Source organism: Hemitrygon akajei, chromosome 3 (assembly GCF_048418815.1).
Source record: "Hemitrygon akajei chromosome 3, sHemAka1.3, whole genome shotgun sequence".
In the NCBI taxonomy this organism is placed as follows: Eukaryota; Metazoa; Chordata; class Chondrichthyes; order Myliobatiformes; family Dasyatidae; genus Hemitrygon; species Hemitrygon akajei.
Genome location: NC_133126.1, coordinates 73,254,436 through 73,278,604, shown reverse-complemented (window position 1 = coordinate 73,278,604; position 24,169 = coordinate 73,254,436). Strand labels below are relative to the sequence as shown.

At 36.7% G+C, this 24,169-nt stretch overlaps 1 protein-coding gene across 5 annotated transcripts in view; it reads left to right on the top strand.

The window, feature by feature from the left end:
• Positions 1 to 24,169, top strand: part of fmn1 (formin 1) — a 381,596-nt gene that overhangs the window by 288,639 nt on the left and 68,788 nt on the right. For all 5 annotated transcript variants that reach the window (XR_012098266.1, XM_073040129.1, XM_073040128.1 and 2 more), the window contains one exon: positions 18,591 to 18,642. Coding sequence is in view for 4 of the 5 variants with exons in the window: in XM_073040129.1 (XP_072896230.1) it covers positions 18,591 to 18,642 (52 nt within the window). In the remaining variant the exon portion in view is untranslated. The remainder of the gene's footprint in view (positions 1 to 18,590; positions 18,643 to 24,169) is intronic.

Here is a 24,169-nt window from a genome sequence, read left to right as displayed (position 1 = left end):
CAAAATATGAGGTGTTGCTCCTCCAGCCAGAGTGTGGCCTCATCGCAGCAGTAGGGGAGGCTACAGTCTGACATACGAGAACGAGAATGGGAATTTGAATTAGAATAGGTGACCACCGGAAAAACCCATCTTTTGTGACAAACAGAGCAAAGGTACTCGACGAAACATTCCTCCAACTGCGTATTACTAATGTAGAGTTGGCTGTACCAGGAGCACCGGATCTAGTAAATGACCCTGATGGACTCATGGCTAAAATATTGCCTCACCTGAAAGAGTTGCTTGGGGCCCTGAATTGCAGTGAGGGAGGAGATGCAAGAGCAGGAGTAGCACTGTCAGGCTTGCAGGGATAAGTACCGGGAGGGAGTTCAATAGAGAAGGACAAATATAGAGAGCAATCCCTAAGGAAAGCAGTGAGTGGGGGGAGGGAAAGATCCCATTGTGGATATTGGAAGTTACAGGGAATGATGTACTGAAAACATGGGTTCATGGGGTGGTAGGAAACAGCAAAGGGAACCTTATCTCTATTGTGGTGAGAGGATGAATTGAGGGCAGATAAGTGGGAAATGGGAGAAATCCAGGTGAGGAAGAGAAATCCCTTCTTTGAAAAAGGAAGGATTTTCCGTTCCCGTCCCTCCACTGCATCTTTTCTCAGGATAAGGCTTTCCATCCTGGAACGCCAGTGCTGTGGTGTTCCATTATTTATGCAAACAATTTGGATGAGAAAGTACAAGGCAAGTTTGCAGTTGACTCTAAAATGCATGTATCATAGTGATAACTTATTAAAAATTTCAGAGAGATCTTGATCAGCTAGGTAAGTGGACCAAAAATTGGCAAATGACTTACACTTTGGATAAGTGTAAAGTTTTGCATTTTGGGAAGTCAGAGTTGGGTAGAACATGCATAGTGAATAGTTAGGAGTATTATGTAACAAAGCGAGCCAGAGTACATGTGCATATATTGGTTCGCTGAAAGCAGTGGCACAAGAAGACAAGCTGGTAACGAAGGTGTTTGACGCTGCCCTTATTCCATCAGGGCACATTACTTATAAGAGTCAGAATGTCATGTTACAGTTATACAAGACATGGATGAAAAGCATCTTGGAGTATTGTTATAGGAAAGACATACCGGTAATTAAACTGGAAAGAGTGCTGAGAAGATTTAGAAGGGTGCTGCCAGGACTCAAGGGCTTGAGCTACAGGGAGTGGTTGGGCAGTCTGTGATGCTGCTATAAATTAGTTTTTCATTGCACCTGTGCACACATGTACTTGTTGATATAAGAATAACCTCAACTTGGACTTTGAATTTATTCCTTGGAACGTTGGAGATTGGAGGGTGACATTATGGAGGTGTATAAAATCATGAGAGGTATCGATAGGCTGAATGCACACAGTCTGTTTTTCCCCAGTGAAGGGCAACTAAAAACTAGAGGGCACAGGTTTAAGATGAGAGGTGAATGATTTAAAAAGAACCTGAGAGGTAACTTCTTTACACAGAGACTGGTGCATATGGAGTGATCTGTCAAAGGATGTGATTGAGGCAGGTACAATAATAACATTTAGAAGCCATTTGGATAACTACAGAGATAGGAATGATTTAGAGGGATATGGACTAGCTTGGTTGGCACCATGGTCAGCATGAATAAGTCTGTCTGAAGGGCCTGTTTCCATGCTGTATTACTCTGTGACTCCGTGAGTAAACTATGGAAACCTTTCTATACTTCAGTGAAATCCAAGCATAATTAAAGTTGCATTATGGTACTATGAACAAGTGCAGATTATAATGCATAGTATTCCACTAGAGGCTCACTTTCTGTTGGCTGCTCTAATTATAATATTTTTTATTGTTGTACTTTGTAAAACTTTAATGAGCAATTTGATCCATTAATAAACTCAGGAACAACTTTATTTAGCCAATTATAGCTTGCACATGCTAATAAATAATTTTGATGGCTGATGTTTATTTAATCAGTGAGAGTCATTTGTTATCTTGTGCACTAAGGAATTTGGTTATTACTTAGTGCTAACGCCTATGTGGAAACAAAGACCACTTCATGCTCTTCATGTTGTGTATATTTTTATGTCAACCTATATACTTTGAATTCAATCCAGAAATTGAAATTACAGTATTAAAATTGAAGGTTTGGCTTGACTTTGTCCAGTCTGAATTTCAGCCTTTGTGCATACTGCTAACATCTATGTTTCTTTTGGTGTTTTTTCCCCTAATTTTTCATTTCAATCTATGAATCAACTTTTCCCTAAATTTAAAAAAAAATTATTCTTAATCTTGTTGTTAATTGAAGTCCAATAAGTTTTGCAAATCTAAGCTGATTCCTTTCAAGAGAATGAAATGTGGCAATCTGTACTTAAAGAAGATTTCATGTTTATTGCCAGTGGAGAGCAACAGAACATCAAGGTATAGTAACTTATCCTCTGTTAGATATGCTAAATGCTCACTTACCCATACATTGAGATGTTCTCACAACCAATGATCTCACTTTAAGGACTCTTTATCTTGCTATACCATGTTCTCATTATTTAATACCATTTATTTATATTCGCATTTGCACAGTTTGTTGTCTTATGCACTCTAGTTGATCTTTCATTGATTCTGTTATAGTTAATATTCTGTAGATTTGCTGAGTATGCCCTCAGGAAAATGAATCTCAGGGTTGTATGTGTTGACGTGTATGTACTTTGATAATAAAAATTCACTTTGAATTTTGAACTTACATAATTGCTTAAGTTTCCACATTTTGATTCCATTATGAAGTTAGAACTTAATTTAAGAATCAGAAAATAATTCACAATTCCAACTACATCATGCACTAAACACATCTGACTTATCATGAATAATTACCATCCCTCTCCCCTATGTTAGATATATATTTAATCTAATGATTTGGCCTCTGTTCAGTAATTTTCACAATTCTTTGTTCGTGATTGATTATACTTAGTTCAAAACTTATTTTGGCCAGTTTGGCTCAGGAATCACTGTTTTGTACAATTATGGTATCTAAACATCTGTTGCCACTGTACAGCTTAATAATCCCTGCATAATCTAAAATCGGTCCATCAGGAATACGGCAGGCTTAGAATGTGAAACTCATACATCTTTTTATAGCATTTTTTTCAAAATGCGTCAATCACTGGGTTTCTGGGATTGCAAAAATTAATGATCTGCTAATGTTTTTAATTTTAACTGCAAGCTGATTAGTTTCTGCTTTATATGTGTAAGTAAGCATTTTTAGTAAACTGCATTTTGTTTTGATTGTTGACATCCAAACTTTCTTTATGCAGTATTTTGCTGTAGCTTTCTCTGTTGCAATCAGTGAACTGACCAGAACTTCAACTATTTTCAGTAAGCATAGCATTGAACGTTATGCTTACTGGAATAAAATATGTTTGAGTGGCATACACAGCTAGCACTGTTGTTTAGCAACTGGCTCTAAAATAACTTTTTGTAAATGGGTTATTATTCTCTCTAATAATTATTTTCATATTCCATGCTTTCTTAAACTAATTATTTTTATAGTACTTTATAATAAAAAAAAACCAGTCACCTTAATCTCACATGTATGTCCCAATATTTCTATTAGCCTCTCACATAAAGTTTAGATTTTTCCATCTATTGGTTTACTGTCTTGAAAATTTTTTGTGTGATTGGTTGCTCAATTTGCTTAATGCTATTACTGTTTGACGCCCCAGATTCTGTATGGTAGCCCCTGACGACCAGGAGGAGAAAACTACATTACAATAATTTCTGGATTGTTGAGGATAATTTTCTTTGGGTTAATGTAAAGCACTGTCATCTAGTTGCAGAATCTGGGCCTTTATTATTTGAAAAAATATACCCTATAAAATTTACAGATATACAGTACAGTGCATTCATATTTCAGTGTTCTCATTACATGCCATATCATTTCATTTACTTCAGCATGACTTTTGCACCTTTATATACATTTCACTTTATGTGAGTTCCACATCCTCAATATGCAATGACAATAATTCCTTAAGCAGTGGCCTTTCCCTTTAACGTACCAAGCTTCAGTATGTCCTTCACTATAGAGTTCCACATTTGATAGTGGACAGCTCTTTCACTCTGGAAGACCAGCAAATTTCAAGCAGATTAAAGGTGATTTCATTGAAGTGACCAATTTCCATCTACATTTAGTATTTTTATCAGAGTGCTATGTTATGCAGTTTTCAGAATGAATCCCAAAAAAGTCTTAAGGTCATAGAGTCATAGAAAATTATCACATAAAAACAGACCCTTCAGTGCATCTAGTCCATGCCAAACCATTTAGACTGCCTCATCCCATTGACCTGCACCCGGACCACAGCTCTCTATGCTCCTCCCATCCATGTACCTATCCAAACTTCTCCTAAACATTGAAATTGAGCTTGTTTGCACCACTTGCACTGCAGTTCATTACCGTCTCTGATCAGTAGTACAACTTACCCACCTCTTTTATCTTCCTCTCTATCTTTTCTAACACTTTGAAACCCTGGAACATTAAGCATCCATTCCTGTCCCTCTCTCAACAAAGTCTCTGTGATGGCCACACATCATAGTTCCATGGACTGATACATGCTCTACATTCATCACTTTTACCCATAATATTCCTTGCTTTAAAATACGCACACTTCAAACTATCCATCCCAATGTTTCTATAACTTTGCTCCTGTGTGTTTTCACTGGCTCTGACATCTACCTTCCTCTCCATCCCTCCACTTTCTGACCTGCTGCTTTAGTTCCCAGTCTCTGTCAAAGTAGTTCAAACCAACCCACCTGCGAACCTTCCTGCCAGGATTTTGATTCCCCTCCAGCTAAGGTGCATATTGTCCCCCTTGTACAGATCACCTGTGCCCTAGAAAATGTTTGAATTAACCAAGAACCTGAAATACTGCCCTCAGCACAAGTTCCTCAGCCACTCATTCATCTGTACATCTATTCCTGCCCTGACTAGCAAGTGTCACTGGGAGAAATCCAGAAATTTCTACCTTAGAGGTCCTGTTCTTCAGCCCCTTTTCCTAACTCCCTATACTCATTACACAGGACATTTTCCCCCTCTTTACTTATACCATTGGTATCAATGTGCACCACAACATCCCGTTGCTCACCCTCCATCTTGAGAATCTTCTGCTGCCTCTTGGAGACATCCTGGACCCTAGCAACTGGGAGCAACACAGCATCCTAATGTCTCTTTCACAGCCACAGACTCTCCTGCCCATCCCCTAACTATTGATTCTCCTATCACAAACATTATGCCAGTGTTGTTATTGTTACATATTTCTGGGCAAGTGCTTTATATTGGCTTAGTATTTGCATTTTTCATTTTAATTGGTACTACAAGCCCATTGTCGAGTGGAACCAGCAAGAAGAAACAGCTCAACACCTTAACCTCAACACCAATGTCTTGCACAGTTACTGTGAGAGTGTGTGTGTTTGCACACACGTGCATATGCTGTGAGAGAGAATAAGTCCTACCCATTTTTAAAAAAGTATAAAAAAAGAAACAGATAGCTGATTAATCATTGTCTCTGAGTTTAGCTGTAATTTTCAGAGTTGGTGATGGAGATTTATAATAACATAGTACTTCCACTTTGAACTCCAGGTTATCCTCAAAAATAGTGTACCTCAAGCTTTACTATTACTATGCCTTTGAAATTGGACATTTTAATTCCCTGAACTGCATAGCTCCACACATATTGAATAAGCATGCTGAATTTTGAGTTTGCATTGACTAAGGTAATTTCCACTCACTAACTGAATTTACCAGTGGATTTGATTCTCAACAAAAGCCAGACATCTGAATTCCATCTGCAAATTTGTGTGGGTTTTTAAAAAATTACCATGTTGATCAAGGCAAGATCTCATAGATTGGTGTCATGGAAACTCATGACTAAAGAACCATGAAGTAAACAGCTGACAAATAAAAGCAAATGCCCAAAATAAAGATTTGTGTTGAAAAGGAAATAAATGCAATTTATGTATATTTTAAGCTAAAACAAGCTTTAATTGCTATCGTCTCCGATCTCTTGTTACTTCATTATTGTGTAATACTCTGACACTTGTTGATGCAAATTATTATTACTCGACATTGCCAAGAAATCTGAAAATGGAACGCCAGCACAGTGCTCAGAAAGATCTCTCTGCTTCAGCACTTTAAAACTAATTTAATTAATTAATTAATTGATTGATTGATTGATTATTTAAGCAGTGTTCTAAATTTGCAGTTTGGATCAGTAAGCAAAAATAAACAATGCTTAATTGACTGCTTCATTTCTTTTTAAATTTTACCTGTGTTTATGCCTGTGGTTTCCCAGTGCCAAACTCCCATGATTAGTGGTAAGATTAAAATTGGAAGTATTTAGATACCATGCAGAGTGGAAGCTGCAAAGGGAAATGGTCACAATCCAGCAGATACAAATTCACATTAAACAATTATTTTAGGTTATTTCTGTTGCCACTTTTACCTGATAGGGTATAATTTCACTTTGTTATTTGCTCATCCATTCAGAAGAGGAATGGTGCTGGAGAAGTTTTGTCAAGCTGCACAGGATAGGACACACAAGAAGAATGTAAATACATTTATTTATTGTTCTGTAACAATATGAGCACAGTTGGAAGTCTCAGCCAAGATAAAATGATAGATAATGGAGAGTAATTCTGCAGACAATGTTGACAATCAAGTTTTTCTGTCTATTTCAGAACTAGCTTGGTATTCGAGTAATCAATAAATAATTATTAACTAATATTCTTTCTGATAGAGATGAATAAGCAATTGGCTGATAATCATCAATGAGTTTTAAATGTAGATAGTGTACCTCCATAAGTATTTTATTATGTCTTTATGTCTTTGGAGTATTGCGTACAGTTTTGGTCACCAAATTATAGGAAACATATCAACAAAATAAAGAGTACAGAGAAGATTTACTAGAATGTTACCTGGAAAGGTTGAATAAGTTAGGTCTTTATTCTTTGGAGCATAGAAGGTTGAGGGGGGACTTGATAGAGGTATTTAAAATAATGAGGGGGATAGATTGAGTTGACATGGATAGGCTTTTTCCATTGAGAGTAGGGGAGATTCAAACAAGAGGACATGATTTGAGAGTTAGGGGGCAAAAGTTTAAGGGTAACACGAGGGGGAACTTCTTTACTCAGGGAGTGGTAGCTGTGTGGAATGAGCTTCCAGTAGAAGTGGTAGAGGCAGGTTCGGTATTGTCATTTAAAGTAAAATTGGATAGGTATATGGACAGGAAAGGAATGGAGGGTTATGGGCTGAGTGCGGGCCAGTGAGACTAGGTGAGTGTAAGCATTGGCACGGACTGGAAGGGCTGAGATGGCCTGTTTCCATGCTGTAATTGTTATATGGTATATATGGTTATATGGTTTATTACTCATAATGGTCAAATAATGTATTTCAGAAATGTTTAACCTTGATTTAATTTATTTAGATGATTTAGCAAAAATTGAGGTATTATCTTAAATAGGACTATCCACAGAAACACTTAACTACATAAATCAATTTTACACAGACTTTCATCAATGATTTTGTATGGGTTATTAAAGAGTGGGGCGGTCTGTTATCCCACCCAAAAGCTGAAAAAAAAATCAGAAGATAGGCTATTCACCCCAGGCTTTATAGTATAATTCCAGACTCCATTGTCAAACTCCTTTGGAGAAAGAAATAGCATAAGCACTTCAGACCAATGACCCTTCAGTAGAAGTTTCAGCAGACTTTAGGATGATATGGTAGCATAATTATTAACTTATTGGACTAGAAGTATGGATGAAACTGAGACATGAAACAAAATCCAACCAGGACCATTAAATTATAGGAATTCAATCAACTAGGTAAATTCTGAAATTAAAAATTCTGTCAGCACTCCATTGGATTTCTTTTCCCCATCACTCAGGATAAGGGTTGTAACTTCTGTTTGAAATTTAACTGGTCTTAGGCACAAATATGGGAATTGTTTTAAAAAACCTTTTACATTTTTTTTTTACCATTGTAAGCAACTCAAAAGAGCAGGTTGCTTTCATGCCTTTTGTGTAACCATCACTGACATCCATTGACTTGTTTCCATTTGTTCTTTGATCATTTTGAATTCTTAATTTTGAATTCTTAAATTTAACTCATTGTACTGTCAAGTTGTGCGCTGCTCTCACCTTGCATAAGATCTTTTAAATTTCTTCCTTTCCATACTTGTTCTCTACTTTTCTTTCACTCGCTGCCTGCAAGCTTCCTTATATCATTGATGACATTTGTCGCTGTCATAATCCTTGGTATGCATTCAACCAAATAAGCTCTGAGTGTTGCTGAAGTCTTAGTGATCCTCTCTGTGGTGATATCACGTGTAATGATGTGTGAGAATGTGATTGGAAAGAGTTCTGAGCATGCGCAGAAATGATAGAATGATCTGGAACATGGCTTGGTAAAAAACGTGGTTTAGTTCTGTTGCTGTAAATAAAAGTTCTAATTCTTCCAGAATATGATTCTTTATTGTTAACCCATGGTGCGTAAATTATAAGAACACAATGCTGTCACAGGTGCAAGTGAGTCAAACACAACTGTTACCAATGCTTCACCCAAGTCAAATATCCAATTAAATATGCGGGATACTTCTTCAACGTGAGCTGCCTGCCTTACAAGAACAGCATTGCCCTGACCTCACAGAGAGGAAAAGAAAAGTTGATTTTGTTTCTTTGCCCCCCGAGGAAACACTAAGCTCTTGTAGAAGATAATTGAACCTCCTTGAATTTTTGTCTATTGCTAATAAATCCTTTTACAGGTCTTGGAAGGCCTATCTTAGCACTTGACTATTATGAGTTCATGTAGGAGCTATAGAAGTCAATGAGGGCGCCATCCCATGAGGAGATGGGTTGAAAACTTCCCAAGGATAATACACACTTCCATTGATTGGCAAAAGTTTCACTGAAGTCTGACCCCAGTCCCACTACTTTCTCATGAAATGAATACAGGGTGAAGAAAGCTCAGCTCATTTTCCATTTTCACGCTGAGGAGTTATTTGCAGCTCATTGAGGCTGCTGTGAAGAAGTATGCAATCAAAGATGAAGTGCAGCCTGTTTGCAACTCGTGAGTTTTAATTCCATGCAACTTAGCCATTACAGATACAAATTGAATATAATATTCAAAATCTTTTTGCTTCTTTCCACTTTAACCAATATATTTTGAAAGCATGTGCTGTCCAGTAAGGCTGCTTTAGCAATGTAGCTGTCATTTGGTTTCCAACTTGGCAGGATTTTGTTTGTAATGTGTGGCTCCTGCCTGGCTAGGATTATGAACTGTCATGTCTACTGTGGAGCTTGATGCATTCCTGCCTGTACCCAGCTCACTCCCACGTTAAAGAATCAGATGATTTTAATGCAAAAACTGGTGAATTCTTGTTCTCTAATGTTGAAACAGTGCCACAAAAAAATTGAAGGCCCAACAGACCCTCTTAGCAGGTTTGCACTCCAGAGCCAATTCTCCAAAGACAAGACTAAGTGAGGCGCCACTATTCTGTGCAAATTAAATGGACTCCTAAGCTCAATAGATGCAGCAGGGATGCTTTAAAATCTGCCAGATTGGAAGGAATAGATTCTTTCACTTCTTTTCCCAGTACTGTTCTGAATTCATTTTTTTTTAAGTAAGGAACCATCGTTGTCTTGATACAGTTAAGACTTCCACAGCTATTTTACAAGCAAATCTTGCCCATTATTAGGCCATTGGGGAAACATTCAGCATGTCATTTGCTCAGCTGTTAGAAGAAATACAGAATCCAAATTTCAGGTAAATTACCCAAAGTTAGTTCTGATGGAATATTAATGGCATATTAATATAATTTGTTTTGTTCTGGATTTCTAGCAACTGAATTTTGTTTCTCAATGGACTAAAAGCAGAACTAGTTCCTTCGGTATATGCAAACTTCTTGTTCTGGGACATGATACTTTATGTATCACTGATCTCGTAATAACTTGCTTTCCATTTTAATAAGATTCTGAGAACACATCTACAAGAACAGTGGCTGGTGTTCCAGCTGTATACTCAAGGAGGATGGAAAGGAGCTGCTGGACAACTTTGAATGTACAGGAGGTACAAACACTCCATCAGAGTACACAGGCTTTCTCACACTGATTGAGGCGCAGAGCAAGAAAGTCATGCTTTTTCAGTAAGACCTCTTCTCTTATGTGAAGGTTACACTGTGGTGACTTTACATTCTCCGGGCTCCTTCCAGATGCCACTAAGGGAGTCAAATAATCTTGCAACCCAGAAGCAGGCACAGAAAGTTCTAACAGTAATGTGAAATTGATTTGACAATTTGTCATAGAATTATACAGCACAGAAAATGGCTCTTTTGGCCCACCTCATGAATGTCCACTGTGATGCCTATCAATGTGAATCCCATTTGCCTAAATTAGGTCTATAATCCTCTATACCTTTCCCATCTAAGTATTTGTGCAAGTATCATTTGAACAATGTAATTGTATCTGCCTCTATCACTTCCTCTGGCAAGTTTTTCCAAATAACTATCACCATCTGTGGGGAAAAGCTACCCAGAAGATCTCCTTTAAATATCATCTATGTAACCATAAACCTGTGGCCTCTAGTTCTAGATTCCCCTTCCTGGGAAGAAGACTCTGACTATTTATCATATCAGTGAATGAGGCAGCATCTGTAGAGGGGAATGGGCAGAAAGAGGAGAAAATCTGCAGATGCTGGAGATCTAAGCAATACACACAAAATTCTGGAGGAACTCAACAGGCCAGGCAGTATCTATGGAAAAGAGAAAACAGTCAATGTTTTGGTCCAAGATCCTTCATCAGGACTGGAAAAAAAAGATGAGAAGTTAGGGTAAGAAGATGGGAGGAGGGGAGGAAGAAGTACAATATGGTAGGTGATAGGTGAAACTAGGAGAGGGGGAGGAGTGAAGTAAAGAGCTGGGAAGTTAATAGGGGAAAGAGATAAGGGGCTGGAGAAGGGGGAATCTGATAGGAGAGTTTAGAAGACCATGGAAGAAAGGGAAAGGGGAGGAGAACTAGAGGGAAGGGATGGGCAGGTAAGGAGATAAGGAATGGTGAAGGTGGGGGTGAAATTATGGGAAGTTCGAGAAGACATTGTGTGTTAATACTATCAAATGAAAAGTAAATATGGACATAGGAAATGGGTAGCCAACATTTCAGGTGAGACTCTATCTAGATTAGGTTTCAGCATCTGCAGTCTCTTATAAACCGTAGCTTTGGTTCTCAGAATTTTATAAGCCTATATAAGTGTAGTTCACCACATCCTGGAGACTGAGGGAAGAGTAGTGCCTCCAATCACCTTTATACAGGGGTCTGTGGGAGGAGCCACAGGAGCAGTCAGCAGGGGGCGTGTCCAGACAGGTATATGTAGTTCACCACAATAAGGTCTTCCATCAGCATCCTACATTCCAGTATGAATAAACCCTGCCTATCTAATTTATCCTTAAAATTACCTCCTTCCCAGGTGAATTTGTTCTGTACCCTATTGCTACTACATCCTTCCTGAAGTATGGTAACCAAAAATATATATAGTGCAGTCCAGTCAATGTTTGGTGTGTGTGAAATATGATGCACCATTTTTAATCTTCACATAATAGTACATACACACAATGTCCTAGAAATAAAATGGAGCTTCAGCATTTATTTTTATGCACCCCCCCCCCCTTTAACTTGGGCAGTGTCACCACAATATCTGACTTAGAGTAGAGAATGTTATACACCAAAATGTACCTAATGTGAAATAATAGAGTCATTGTCACAACTTTCCAAGTGAAGCTAGGAGGGTGGAGAAAGGCCATCAGTTGTAACTTTACTTAAGAGTAAAAATCTAGAAGTACAAATACTTAAACAATTCAAATTGGCGAAATTAGTACCAGTTATGGAACAAAAGTTAATCTCATGTTAGTTCCTCTCTATTAAGTTAACAAGAGCTGGAAGCCATTTATTTTAAAAATAAAGAGAGAAATTTGATACATCCAAAATGATAACAATACCAATGTCATATGTGTTTATATATCTTTCAAATTGAAAACCTGCAGTTTGAGACAGAAAAGTCTCCTATTAATTTTGCGCATTAAAAATCCCAATAAATAATAATCCCCAGTGTACTAGACATAACAAATCCTTTTTATGCTGGCAATGAAAAGTTGTAGCAAATCAGCCACTATTCGTTTAAGTTCTATTCAAACTAAATATACTGAGATTTATTTAATAGATTTGAACTTTTTACGGGAAGTATTGCTTAAATTAACAGTTTCTGTGACTTGTTTTTAATTCAGTCTGTTTCTTACTAAGTTATACAAACTTTATTTGTTTATTTATTGTTTGGAATCTATTTATCAATGCCAAGATCAAAATTTATTACAGAATTTATTACATAATTGTCCTTGTACTAGATTTTCTTCTGGTAATTTAATGCACCATTTTTCTGGTTACTCCTGTATGTGCAATTAATGGGCAGCTCTTTTATCTCAAATTATTGAGTTTTCATTTCGAAAGGGACAAAAACAATAGTTAATATTGGTGATTATGTATGTGAATACCTTGAATCATCAGTAAAAATCAAAGAAGAATGCTTGAACTTTCTTCCAGCTCAACTAATTTTGTTTATTTTCCGTTTGCACTTGTTATTGCTGGAATAATTGTTAATAATGTAGCTGTAGTAATATTCATATGCAGATGACTTTATTGTCACAGTATCAACGCTGAGGTGTTAAACATAACTCTTGGTATTAGAGTAGGTTAATCAATTAGGAAAGATCTTAGCCTTACATTTGAACTTCAAAATTGTTTTTATTCTAAATATTCTACCTCCCAACCATGATTATTTTGCTAAATTTTGATGTATGATATTATCTGGACTTGCAATTCCTCTTACAATTCCAACCATCCATTTTGAAATGCAACAATGTTTTAAACAAACATCTTTAAAAATAAAAGCGGATCATAAGACCTGTGAAATAAAGTATTCATATATATAGGTCAATCTGTGACAAGGGAAGCTTGTCAATAAATAATTCTGCCAACTTCTCTCTAAATCATACCTACCCTACTCCTCCAAAACTTGATAGTACTTCAAAAATAAAGAATTTACCACTTTGAAAGGTTTGATATTCTGCTGATCATTATTACTTACTGTATCATGTGTCACATTAATAAAACTTGTATAGCTGTTGTCCTGTTATCTGAATTTGTTGATTATAAAGAATACTATTAGGAAACATAATGGCTAAATACAGCTCTTTGAGCTACCTTGTGTTCTTAAAGGTCTGGGTACTTAAATTTGGCGCCAGTCTTCTTTCAGTGTGGAAGATTGCATTTGACATGGAATTTAGTTTCACAGATTGTCTTTCCAACACATTTGTCTTATGCAGAATTAAAGATGACAGTAGAAATTTAAATGTATACCTAGAACCATTCATGATTCTTCTACATCTCGTGGATATTTCTTTCAGAATCAGAATCAGATTTATTATCACTGCCTTATCTGATATGTAGTTTATTTTTGGCAACAGTACAGTTCAAAGACATAAAATTACAATACAAAATAAATAAATAGTGCAAAAGCTTGAATAATGTAGTAGTGTTCATAGATTCATGGACCATTGATGATAGAGGAGAAGAAGCTTTTCCTAAATTGTTGAATGCGGGTCTTCTGACTCTTGTACCTCCTTCCTGATGGTGGTAGTGAGAAAATGGCAGGTCCTGGATGATGAAGGTCTTAGGATGGATGCTGCATTCTTCAATTCTTGAATCCATCAAAATCCTATTGAATTAGAACTGCTGGTGTAATTGCATCAGTGTGTTGGGTCCAGGATAGATCCTTGGAGATGTTGATGCCCAGGAACCTGAAGCTGCTCACCCTTTCCATTGCTAACCCCTCAGTGAGAACTGGTGGCTTGTTCTCTTACCTTCCCTTTCCTGAAGTGCACAGACACTTCTTTGGTCTAGCTGACTTTGAATGCAAATTTGCTATTGTGACACCACTCAAGCAACTGATCTCTCTCACTCCTATATGCCTCCTCTTTGCCATCTACAATTTTACCAACAACACAGGTGTCATCTACAAATTTGTAGATAATGTCTGAGCAGTGCTTAGCCACATGGTCATGAGTGTAGAGAGAATTGAGTAGTGGACTATGCATTAATTAAATAATGAGGGGAGCATAGTTCAAAGAATAATGCCAATCTCCAACAAAAATACAGCAACATTCATATATTCATCTATATTTATTGACAAAATAGTTCACATAAGATTCAAACAAGAGAAAATCTGCAGATGCTGGAAATCCAAACACAGGCAATATCTATGTAAAAGTCGACATTTCAGGCTGAGGTCCTTCTGCAGGATCACCTTCTCAGCTGTTTACTCTTCTCCATTGATGCTGCCTGACCTGCTGAGTTCCTCCAGCATTTTGTGCGTGCTGCTTTGGATTTCCAGCATCTGCAGACTTTCTCGTGTTTGCGACCAATGACTCATTTGATCTTTAATTTGTCAAGTCAGTCACCCTTATATTTTCTAACTGCATAATCACAGTTATGTATTCCATGCAATTATTGATTCACTCCGTGCATCCATCATCTCTGCAACAGTTGGTAGATCAAACCTTCAAGATCCCGGAAGTTAAGGCAGTGATTCGACAAGCAGTCATGAATATGAAGAATATATGACAGAGAATCAGCAGGATTTATGGTTTCAAGAGAATGCACAGAGCTCTTAAAATACAAGCTATATTGTATTGAAATACAAGGCAACACACACACACACACACACACACACACACACACACACACACACACACAATGCTGGAGTCACTCAGCAAGCTAGGCAGCATCTGTGGAAAAAGTGGAGTTGACGTTTTGGGCTGAGGCCCTTCAGCAGGACTCTTGTTTCTATTGAAGTATAACCAGGAGTTTGTTAATTTTAGTTCTGTCAAGTTTACTACAGACTTCTCAATGCAGAGAACTTCAGAGGTATCTTATATCTCAATGTTGCTTTAATTATTGAGCTTTTGTGTTTTCATGTATTTACCAGACATACTATAAGTCTCTGTAAACCTATTTGTCATCCTAACATGATTATTTGTATTTTCCAGAATTGATAGTGGTACTATTTAACTAACTTTAACATGCTCACTGGACGTTGAACCTTTGGTTAATTCATATGAAGATTCAGTTAAAATTAGACTTAAAGTTAAAATTTGATGATCGAGTCCAATTAACATTTATCTGTCCAAATACTTCCTTGAAAGTATGTCTTTATTTGAAAGTTTTTTAAAAATATTTCTTTGAAAGAACGTCTTGTTGTTTTGTAAAGGCACATCAATTTGGTGTAATTATTGTTGACGTCAGGTGGATAAAAAGGTGTAATCAAGGAATTTAGTATAAAGATAATCACAATATATTTTATACATCACAGATGTCACAGCAAAAGTTCTCTGTGTCTAAGCTACAAAAGAATTGTGTTTTAAAAATGATAATGACTTATGCATTTTTCACTCTACCAGTCATTGATCCTCAAAGTCACCCATATAGTCATTCATCCCTTTAACTTGTATAGTTATTGTTTAAACAAACCAGGCTGAATACCTCCTTGAGCACCATCCTTATTACAACACCAGGTTATCACTTCAACCATCTTTTTAATGAGTCATGCATCATGCTATGGTGTACACATGACCATGAATGTTAACACTATTATAGATAGCAATGCACATTAGCATCCTCTCATGCTTGAGGCATACACAGATAAAGATACCAATTAATACACTGAGAACAAGATGGAAAGGAGAATTGACCAAGATACTAAAAAGTAATGAAATAATAAATAAATTTTACATTGTAAAGAAAAACATTCATCAAGGAAGATAAGCATAAACGTCTGTATCTAATAAAGTGGCCATCGAGTGTAGGTTCATAATCTTCGACTGTGATAGCTAATCCACTTCAAGGTTTGATGTATTGTGCATTCAGAGATCCTCTTCTGCACACCACTGTTTTAGTAAGTGGTTACTTAAATTACTGGCAGCTTGAACCAGTCTGGCCATTCTCCTCTGACCTCTGTCATTAACAAGGTATCTTCACCCACAGAACTGCCATTCACTGGTTGATTTTTTTTTGTTCTTTGCACCATCCTCTGTAAACTCTAGAGACTGTCGTGTGTAAAAATCCTGCAAGATCAAGAGTTTCAGAGGAAAAAAAAACACCCCATCTGGTGCTAACAATCATTCCATGGTCAAAGTCACATAGGTCACATTTTTTCCTAATTCTGATGTTTGGTCTGAACAACTACTGAACCTCTTGACCAGGTCTGCATGCTTTTATGCATTGAGCTGCTGCCACATGATTGGCTGATTAGATATCTGTATTAACAAACAGGTGCACCTAATAAAGTGGCCACTAAGTGCAGGAATTCCATTGCTCCTGATCATCACAGTTCTGAATCAGGTAGAAAGATGAACAATCTGAATAAAGTCAATGGCGATCAAGTGAATTCATTCACTGAGAAGTAGAAGAAAAATCTGAGCAATAGATAATGGATGTTCTTTTCTTTCTTTTTCAATATTTTTACTTAGTTCTTACAAAAAAAGAACACAGAGTACAGGAGGATGTGTATAATATATATATCATTACAATATATGTGAATCACACTTATAGTTTCATTACCCCATATTCATGTAAATTGAAAAGTGATAACTTTATTATTATACAAAAAAAATCTAAACCCACTACCAAGAAAAGCTGTTTGGTAAAGAAGGATTTGGATGAAAGGGAAAAACACATTACAGGAAAGATAAAAATTATTTTTGGTTGAAGATCTAAAATTTTAAATGATTGCTTGCTGGAGGTTCAGATGGAAGAAGATATAAACTATTGAAAACATTAAAAATAATTTGCAAATAAATAATTATTCCAGAGCTTCCAATATCCTATACTCTAGATGTTCAAGGCCTATTTTATATGCCATAGTCTGCAACCTTAGACCATTGGTAGTTGATGTAGCTATGCAAAACAGCATCTTAGTGACTCAGCTGGTAGAGCAGCCTGGATTCAATGCTGACTTCAATGATAACTCTGTGAAGTTTCTAGATTCTTTCTGTCACCATGTAGGTTTCCTCCCCATGTCTCAAAGATGTGCATTTCGGCAAATTAATTAGCTACTGTAAATTGCCTCAAATGTGAAGATGAGTATTGAAAGCAAGAAGAATACAATGGGATTGATGATCAGTGTGGTCTCAGCAGGCAGAAAGGCTTGTTTCCATGCTGTATCTCTTTGGCTGCTCAATTGCAGACTTCAGGTCTAAATCTACTTTGGGCCAGATGTTCCAAGATCACTCCTAGAAGAACTGTGATAAACTGGAAATGTAGGTAGAGACTTTATACTTCGCTAAGTACTTCCCAGGAATTTCTGGCTTTAATTTCTAACATCCTGATGGAAGTAGACTGATGCGAATTAGGAATTTTCACCATATTTAGGATGTTATTGGAGGTTATGTGCTAGTTTTATAATTGTACAAAATAGTTGATGAAGTGTGTGTTGCATTTTGCCCTTATGTCTCTGGACACAGTAGTACTACAGTGCTGATGCTTGGCTGAGCACAATAATGTGTTAAGTATTGATTATTTGTATAACAGCCCCTTTTGTTCAAGAATTTTCTGAAATCTTAATGTTGGATCAGTGGAAAACTTTATTAAGTTGACTTTCATTAAAACATCTCTATACAATGTCAATTCCTTAATCACACAATACTACATAATCTTTCATTCATAGGCAGTCAATCAGGATCCAGTTTAGTGGCTTCTGATGTGACTAATGAAATAGCATCTTCCAAGGGCAAGAAAGTGGGTAGTTTGTGAAGTAGTCCACCTCTTCTGCTGCTTGCCAGAGCCGCTATATGCTCCCTCTCTGCTACCTCAGGGTTCTCCATACCAAACCAAATGCAGATGAGCTAGGGGCTAGAGATTCCCTAGAGTTTATGGTAGTGTTTTTGAGCATAGAATTTTTCCCACTGTCTAGCTTGTAATTTATTTGCATGACAGAGCTGTGGAAATATTGTGTTTGTTTCAGGACTCTGACAATGGGAACACGTGACAAGTCCTACCACTGTAAGCAGATCCTCTATAATCGGGATCCTGGCCTAGGAGAGGGCATTTATATTGGTTTGCTTATCCCTCCAGTGAATTTGCAGATAACATTGGTGATATTTTTGCTATGCCTTGAGATGTTTGCTGTAGGTATCCATTTCACAAAAGTATATAAAAGGCAGAAATCAGGTACAATTCATGAAATGGAAGAAATTGCTTGTGAATGGTTGGAAGTGAGTTTTCTGAATCTTATGTTCAGTTGGCAGACAAATTGTAAGAACAAAAAAAAGTATAATTCTTTTTCCCCCAATCACTGCTTACAACATCGAGCACTATTCTGGAAGCATACATGAAATAGTATTGTTGAGTTTGAACTCATCTTACTGCTCAATGACTGTGATTTGTTTCTGTTTTGGCTAAAGAATGCATTGTGAGTTTGTCAACTTTACTGTAAATTAATATTTTTATTTTACTTCCAGCAAAAAATGAACATAAGGCAGAAGAAACACATCTTGAAGAGTCACAGAAAAGGTACTTGACTTACATTGTTGCCTATTTCATTTTATATAAATCTTTTTTTTAACATCAGGCACCTGAAAATCATCTAATATTTCATGAGAAAAAAATAACTTTATTTAATTTTCCTGACAATTTTTGTTTATAATGCACTTTTTAAGTGAGTTAGCAGGAGAAACTGATATAAAACGGTCCAAACATTTCTGCATTGTTATTTATATCCTCCTTGTTGATTTGTATCTTATATGCAATAAAAATAATACTGAAGTTTTCTCACATACATTCAGGTGTAACCTCGACTAGAGTTAACCTAGATGCACATGCATGCCAGCACACATTCATACGTACATTGCAGTAATAAATCAGTAAAAACTTGAGAAACAGGAGGGAATATAGATAGGGCCGGTAGGAAAATATGCTGCTGGAAGGTAATGAAAGAGCAGATGCTAGAAATTTGAAATATGAAAATAACGGAAATGCTCAGTAAGAGTCCTTCAACCCTGACTGTTCTTAAGTTTGCAATGTCACTGGAGAACATCTCATTATCTTGTGGACAGCATTTGCAACCCTTTTTTAGGTGTATAGCTGGCTAGTTGGGTCTTTGCCATTTTCCAGGAGGTTTAGCCACTATCCCACTGGAGATATTGGAGGGTTGATTTTGTTGGCCGGATATGCAGTGATTTCCTGTTCTGTTTGATTTTGCTTATACTCTATTTGGTGAGAATATACTTTAAAGCATGAGGAAAGCTATATTTTTCAGGCCTGACAACCAGAATTTTAATGGATTGGAAAACATGTTTCAATTCATTCTATATAAGTATACAATTTTAGATATGCAAGAAGATCATCTAGAGGTATGAAATATTTAACATTGCCTGCAACTGGATAGCAGCAGAAATGCATCCAATATTAGATTATGGAAAGCAGTTATGTTCTTGATACTCATTAAAAATAGGTATTAGTTCCCATGTATATAGACTGATGTGTTTGGTGGTTTCAGCTTTGCATCAGTTTCAAGTCCTAGCTCTATTCCCCACACAATTTCTTAAAAACAGCATTTGTTTGATTTTTTTTACATATTTTGATTTTTTCTGCAATGAGACATATTTTAACAAATTACTCTTACTGTCTACAGAACACTTTGAAACTAAAATTGCCAAAATTTATTCTCAATACTTTATAGATTCATTTTGAACTTAAAGATTTACAAATTCATACAGTAACTTTCAAGATATTTTAGTACTGTATGTCTACAAACTTTAATTGCTGTTATACAGTAGATGGACTTGCTGTAGAAGTGATTTTGCCTTCAATATGTCAAGAAATAATATGTTAAGTTCAGTCCCAAAGTTAATGATATGATCCATATTATTTTAATTATACCTGAAGGACAGAATCAGTCAGATATAACAGATTCACACAGGAATAAAAGAAAGGAAAAAAAAAGATATAAGGCCATAAGACATAGAAGCAAAATTAGGCCATGCATCCCATCAAGTCTGCTCTGCCATTGCTGATATATTTTCCCACTCAGCCTCATTTATTTTTATTTCCTCTCTCTCCCCCCTCTCTCCCTCCCTCTCTCCCTCCCACCCCACCCCCATCTCTCTTTATATATTATATAGAGAGAGAGATCATGGAGCCTCTCCTTTTCCAGAGTCCTACAAATTATTTTCTCTTTTGCTTATCCACTTCCCTTTTGAAGGCAATGATTAACTTTGTTTTCACTTCCCTTAAAGGCAGTGAAGTTTGGATCCTACTCTTGAATACAAGCAGTTTTTCCTTCAAATACACATAAGTTGTCCCTTACTTTAAATTTCTGTCTCTGGATGCTTGAACATTCGCTATAGCATCAATATTTTTCTATTTACAGTCACTATCACAGCCAGCCATGATGTTTTACAACTCTTTCAGATATCTTCTCAACCTCCTTCTCTCCTAAGTGACATGACCCCAGTTTTTCCTGTCTAGCCTTGTAACTGAAATCCCTCAAACCTACACCTATTGAAGTAATTATTTTCTGCACTCTCTCCAAGACTCACATTCTTCCAAAAGAGTGGCAACCAGATTGTTTTGCACTGGTTCAAAGTAACTTCACTGTCTTTGGATTCCATGCTTCGATTTATGAACACAGGAATCCCATATGCTTCACTGGCTATTCTGTCCTCTTTCAAAGATATATACACATGTATACTGTAGCTGTTTCTGCATCTCTTCTGCAGGTGTGCCACGTTTTCTCTGCTGTTTCCTTCACTATCTCATATTAAATTTGATTTCCCTTTTGTCTGCCCTGGCTATGTATTTATGCAATCTGTGCAATCCTCACTATTGCCATATTTCCAAGATTTGCATCATCTGCAAATTTGGAGTTTTTAACCTGTACTTTTACCCTGCACACACATTCCAAATGGTGATCCCTATTCTAATATGGTTATTAGCACTACATCTACCCTGCATCCAAGGACAATTGGAAGAGTTATGGCAGGATCTCTGAAATCACCTACCACTCAAGAAACATTGAGTGCATTTCATCTCATCCTGGTGATACCTTTACTTTAAGCATGGTCAATATTCATTGTATGTACCTCCTCCTTATCACTTTTCACCACATACATTATTTCAATAGCCTTTTTTAACCCAGATTTTGAAAGCATCCTCTCTTTTTCATTTTGCTAAGCACTGCTACAAATTCCTGCATTGGCATTCCAGCTGTACTTTTTGCTTCTAAGTATTGCTCCTCTTTATCCCTAATTGGTGACATCCCTCTTCTTCCCACCTACTTAACACTTGTGGCAATGGAAAATGTCCTGATTCCCTTTTTATGTTGACTGTTGTTCTCTTCATATATTCTCTCTTTGCTTGTCTTGTTTTCCTTTTCATTTCCTCTCTCAACTTTTTACATACAAGCCTAGTTTTCAATTGAATTATTCACTAAACAGACACTTAAATTTTCACTTTCATCATTTTCCCCATCTCCTTTGCTACCAAAAAAAGCACTGGGTTTGTGGCCTTTACTTTCCTCCTTATGAGAACATATTTAGCTTTTACCTGTAATATCTGCTCATTAAATGGACTTGTTATTGTTTTAACTATTGATATTTGATTCTGCTTTATCCTCACCATGTTCTTCTCATTCCATTGAAGTGAGCTCGCTCCTTTTTATTATTATTGAATTTCCCCATATCTCTCTCTAATATTAATCTGGACTTCTGATCTGAAAATGCAAACTTGCATAATGGCTTGGTATGAATTAACTGGGTATAATCATTCCAAGCTATAATGCCAATTTGCACTTACTTGAAGATTATTACAAATAATAAATAATCAGACTGATTTAGGTTGACTTTACATTACAATTAAATCAATTTGCATGAGCTAAACCTTATATAACCTCTAATTCTGTAAAAAAAAAGAAGGAAGTTGCTACAAAACCAAAATTATAATATCCTTTAACTTACTTTATTGATACTAGTTGGCTCTATGATATGCAAGTTATTATCTTCCTTTTTGCCACTCTCCTTGATACAATCATTGTATTGATAATTTGTCAATAATATGGTAGATATAATGGCATACAAAGTGGGATACTGAATTAATTAGCAGATAATCAGTTATCATCCCAATCAAAATCTCATGACAAACAATTGATTTTCTGGTTTTTCCCCCTTTTAGATTTAAATACTGAATAACAATTAATATGATTTACTTTAATTATTAAAATATTTTGTAATCTGCTGTCAAATCAGTGCCACTATTTAATTGATCTCTTTGTTTGCCCCAGTTGCTTCCTGTAGAATAGATTAAATGGGATTTTATGATGGGGGACTTGCTTTATCAAACCTTTATGTGTGAAGTTAATTCAAAAATGTGTGAATGTTATTTGGGCATCTGCCAATGTGTCCCTGTGGTCTGATGGAATCTCAAGTGGAATAAAAAATGTTGGCCCTAACAGGTCAGTCCTATTGATGGAATCCAGAATTAAAATTGGCTTGATTGAATTTCCACCTACAGCTGGGAGATGAATCCTATTCATGACAATGATTTATGGTTACCTGTCTCACATAGATATGTACTGAATAGCTTTGACAGTAAATTGAAGGCAGAAGTACATTCTTGTTCATGACCTGACATTCAGGAAATAGACACAATTTGTACTTATCAAAGAATCATAGAATTTTATCACATGGAAGCAGGTCATTTGGCCTAAATTGTCCATGCCAGCCAGTGGGCACCTTATCGTAATTACTTATTACATTAAGTTTCTCAAAGGGTATATCAGCCCACATCAATAACTGAAGATAACAGTGACATAATGCACTGTGATTAAAAATAAAATATTAACACTACAGTCATAAATAATATGCAGCATGTTATTAAGGAACACTGATTACTATTTTATTTAGGTGGTCCCTCCACTCTTGAAGATGACTTGCTTTTACTGTTGACTGATGAAGCCATTGTGGGACAGATAAGGCAGGAAAGGCCTGTTGGGATAGACACCGGGTAGTTATGAGTTGGTGGGTTTCTTCGGTTATTTATGTCAGACTTCCACCTCCTGCAGACATGTGGACTGTGGTTCTCAGTGTCATTCAAAATGACCTTCCTCCAATTTGAGTTCTTCTGGGCTAGAGATTCCTAGGAGTCAGCAGAGATAACTGCAATTTTCAAGAAGCCTTGAGAGCACTGTTAAATCTTTTTCTCTGTTTGCCTATAATCTGTTGTGACAGATCTTGGAAGATCGTGTCCATTTCAGGAGTCTAACGTTAAACATGCAAATGATTCAGCCTGCCTAACCTGGTGACAGAATTGTAGGGGATACTGTACTTGCCCGGGAGACAACACTAATGCTAGTTCAATTACCTCACCTGAGCGTTTGTATGATTTTGGGCAGTTAAGTTTGGTGATCTCTCTGCAGTGCTTTGCAATGCATGCTATAATGCAGGTGTCAGAAGCAGTGATTACTCCAGCCTGGTTGTCGGTGAATTTAGTGTCCGTTTTGAGTCCTTAATAATCAAACACGCTTTCCCACAGACAACCAAAAACAATTGATGGAGCACGAAAGGTGAAGCTGAAGCTGAACTTCATCAGCATCATCATCATGGAATGCAGATTGGTGCCAGGAAAAGTTGTGTCATTGCCCAATACTTTTTTTCTTCCCTGATACAATGCTACCCGTCTATACAAGCTATCCTCTGGTAATCTGCTTAACCGGTGTCACCCTATTTCAGAACTTAGGTCACCAAAATTCAGTAATGAAGCTGTAATACAACACAACAGACAACACTTGCATTTTCAAGACAGCAACTCAATCACTGAAACAAATGAGAGGATCTATCCAGCATTTGTAAAACAGTGATCCTCAACCAACCTACTGTAATTAGATGGATCATTTCCCATACTTCAGAATCCATCGCTCGGTGAAGACAGACCAATTAAGACTACTCCATCTCTCTGTGCTGCTTTCACTTTTTTACTTTTAAGTTAAGTGCATTTTTCTAGATATTGCTTAGAAATGCAGAATCCCAAATGAAGGTAAATGGAG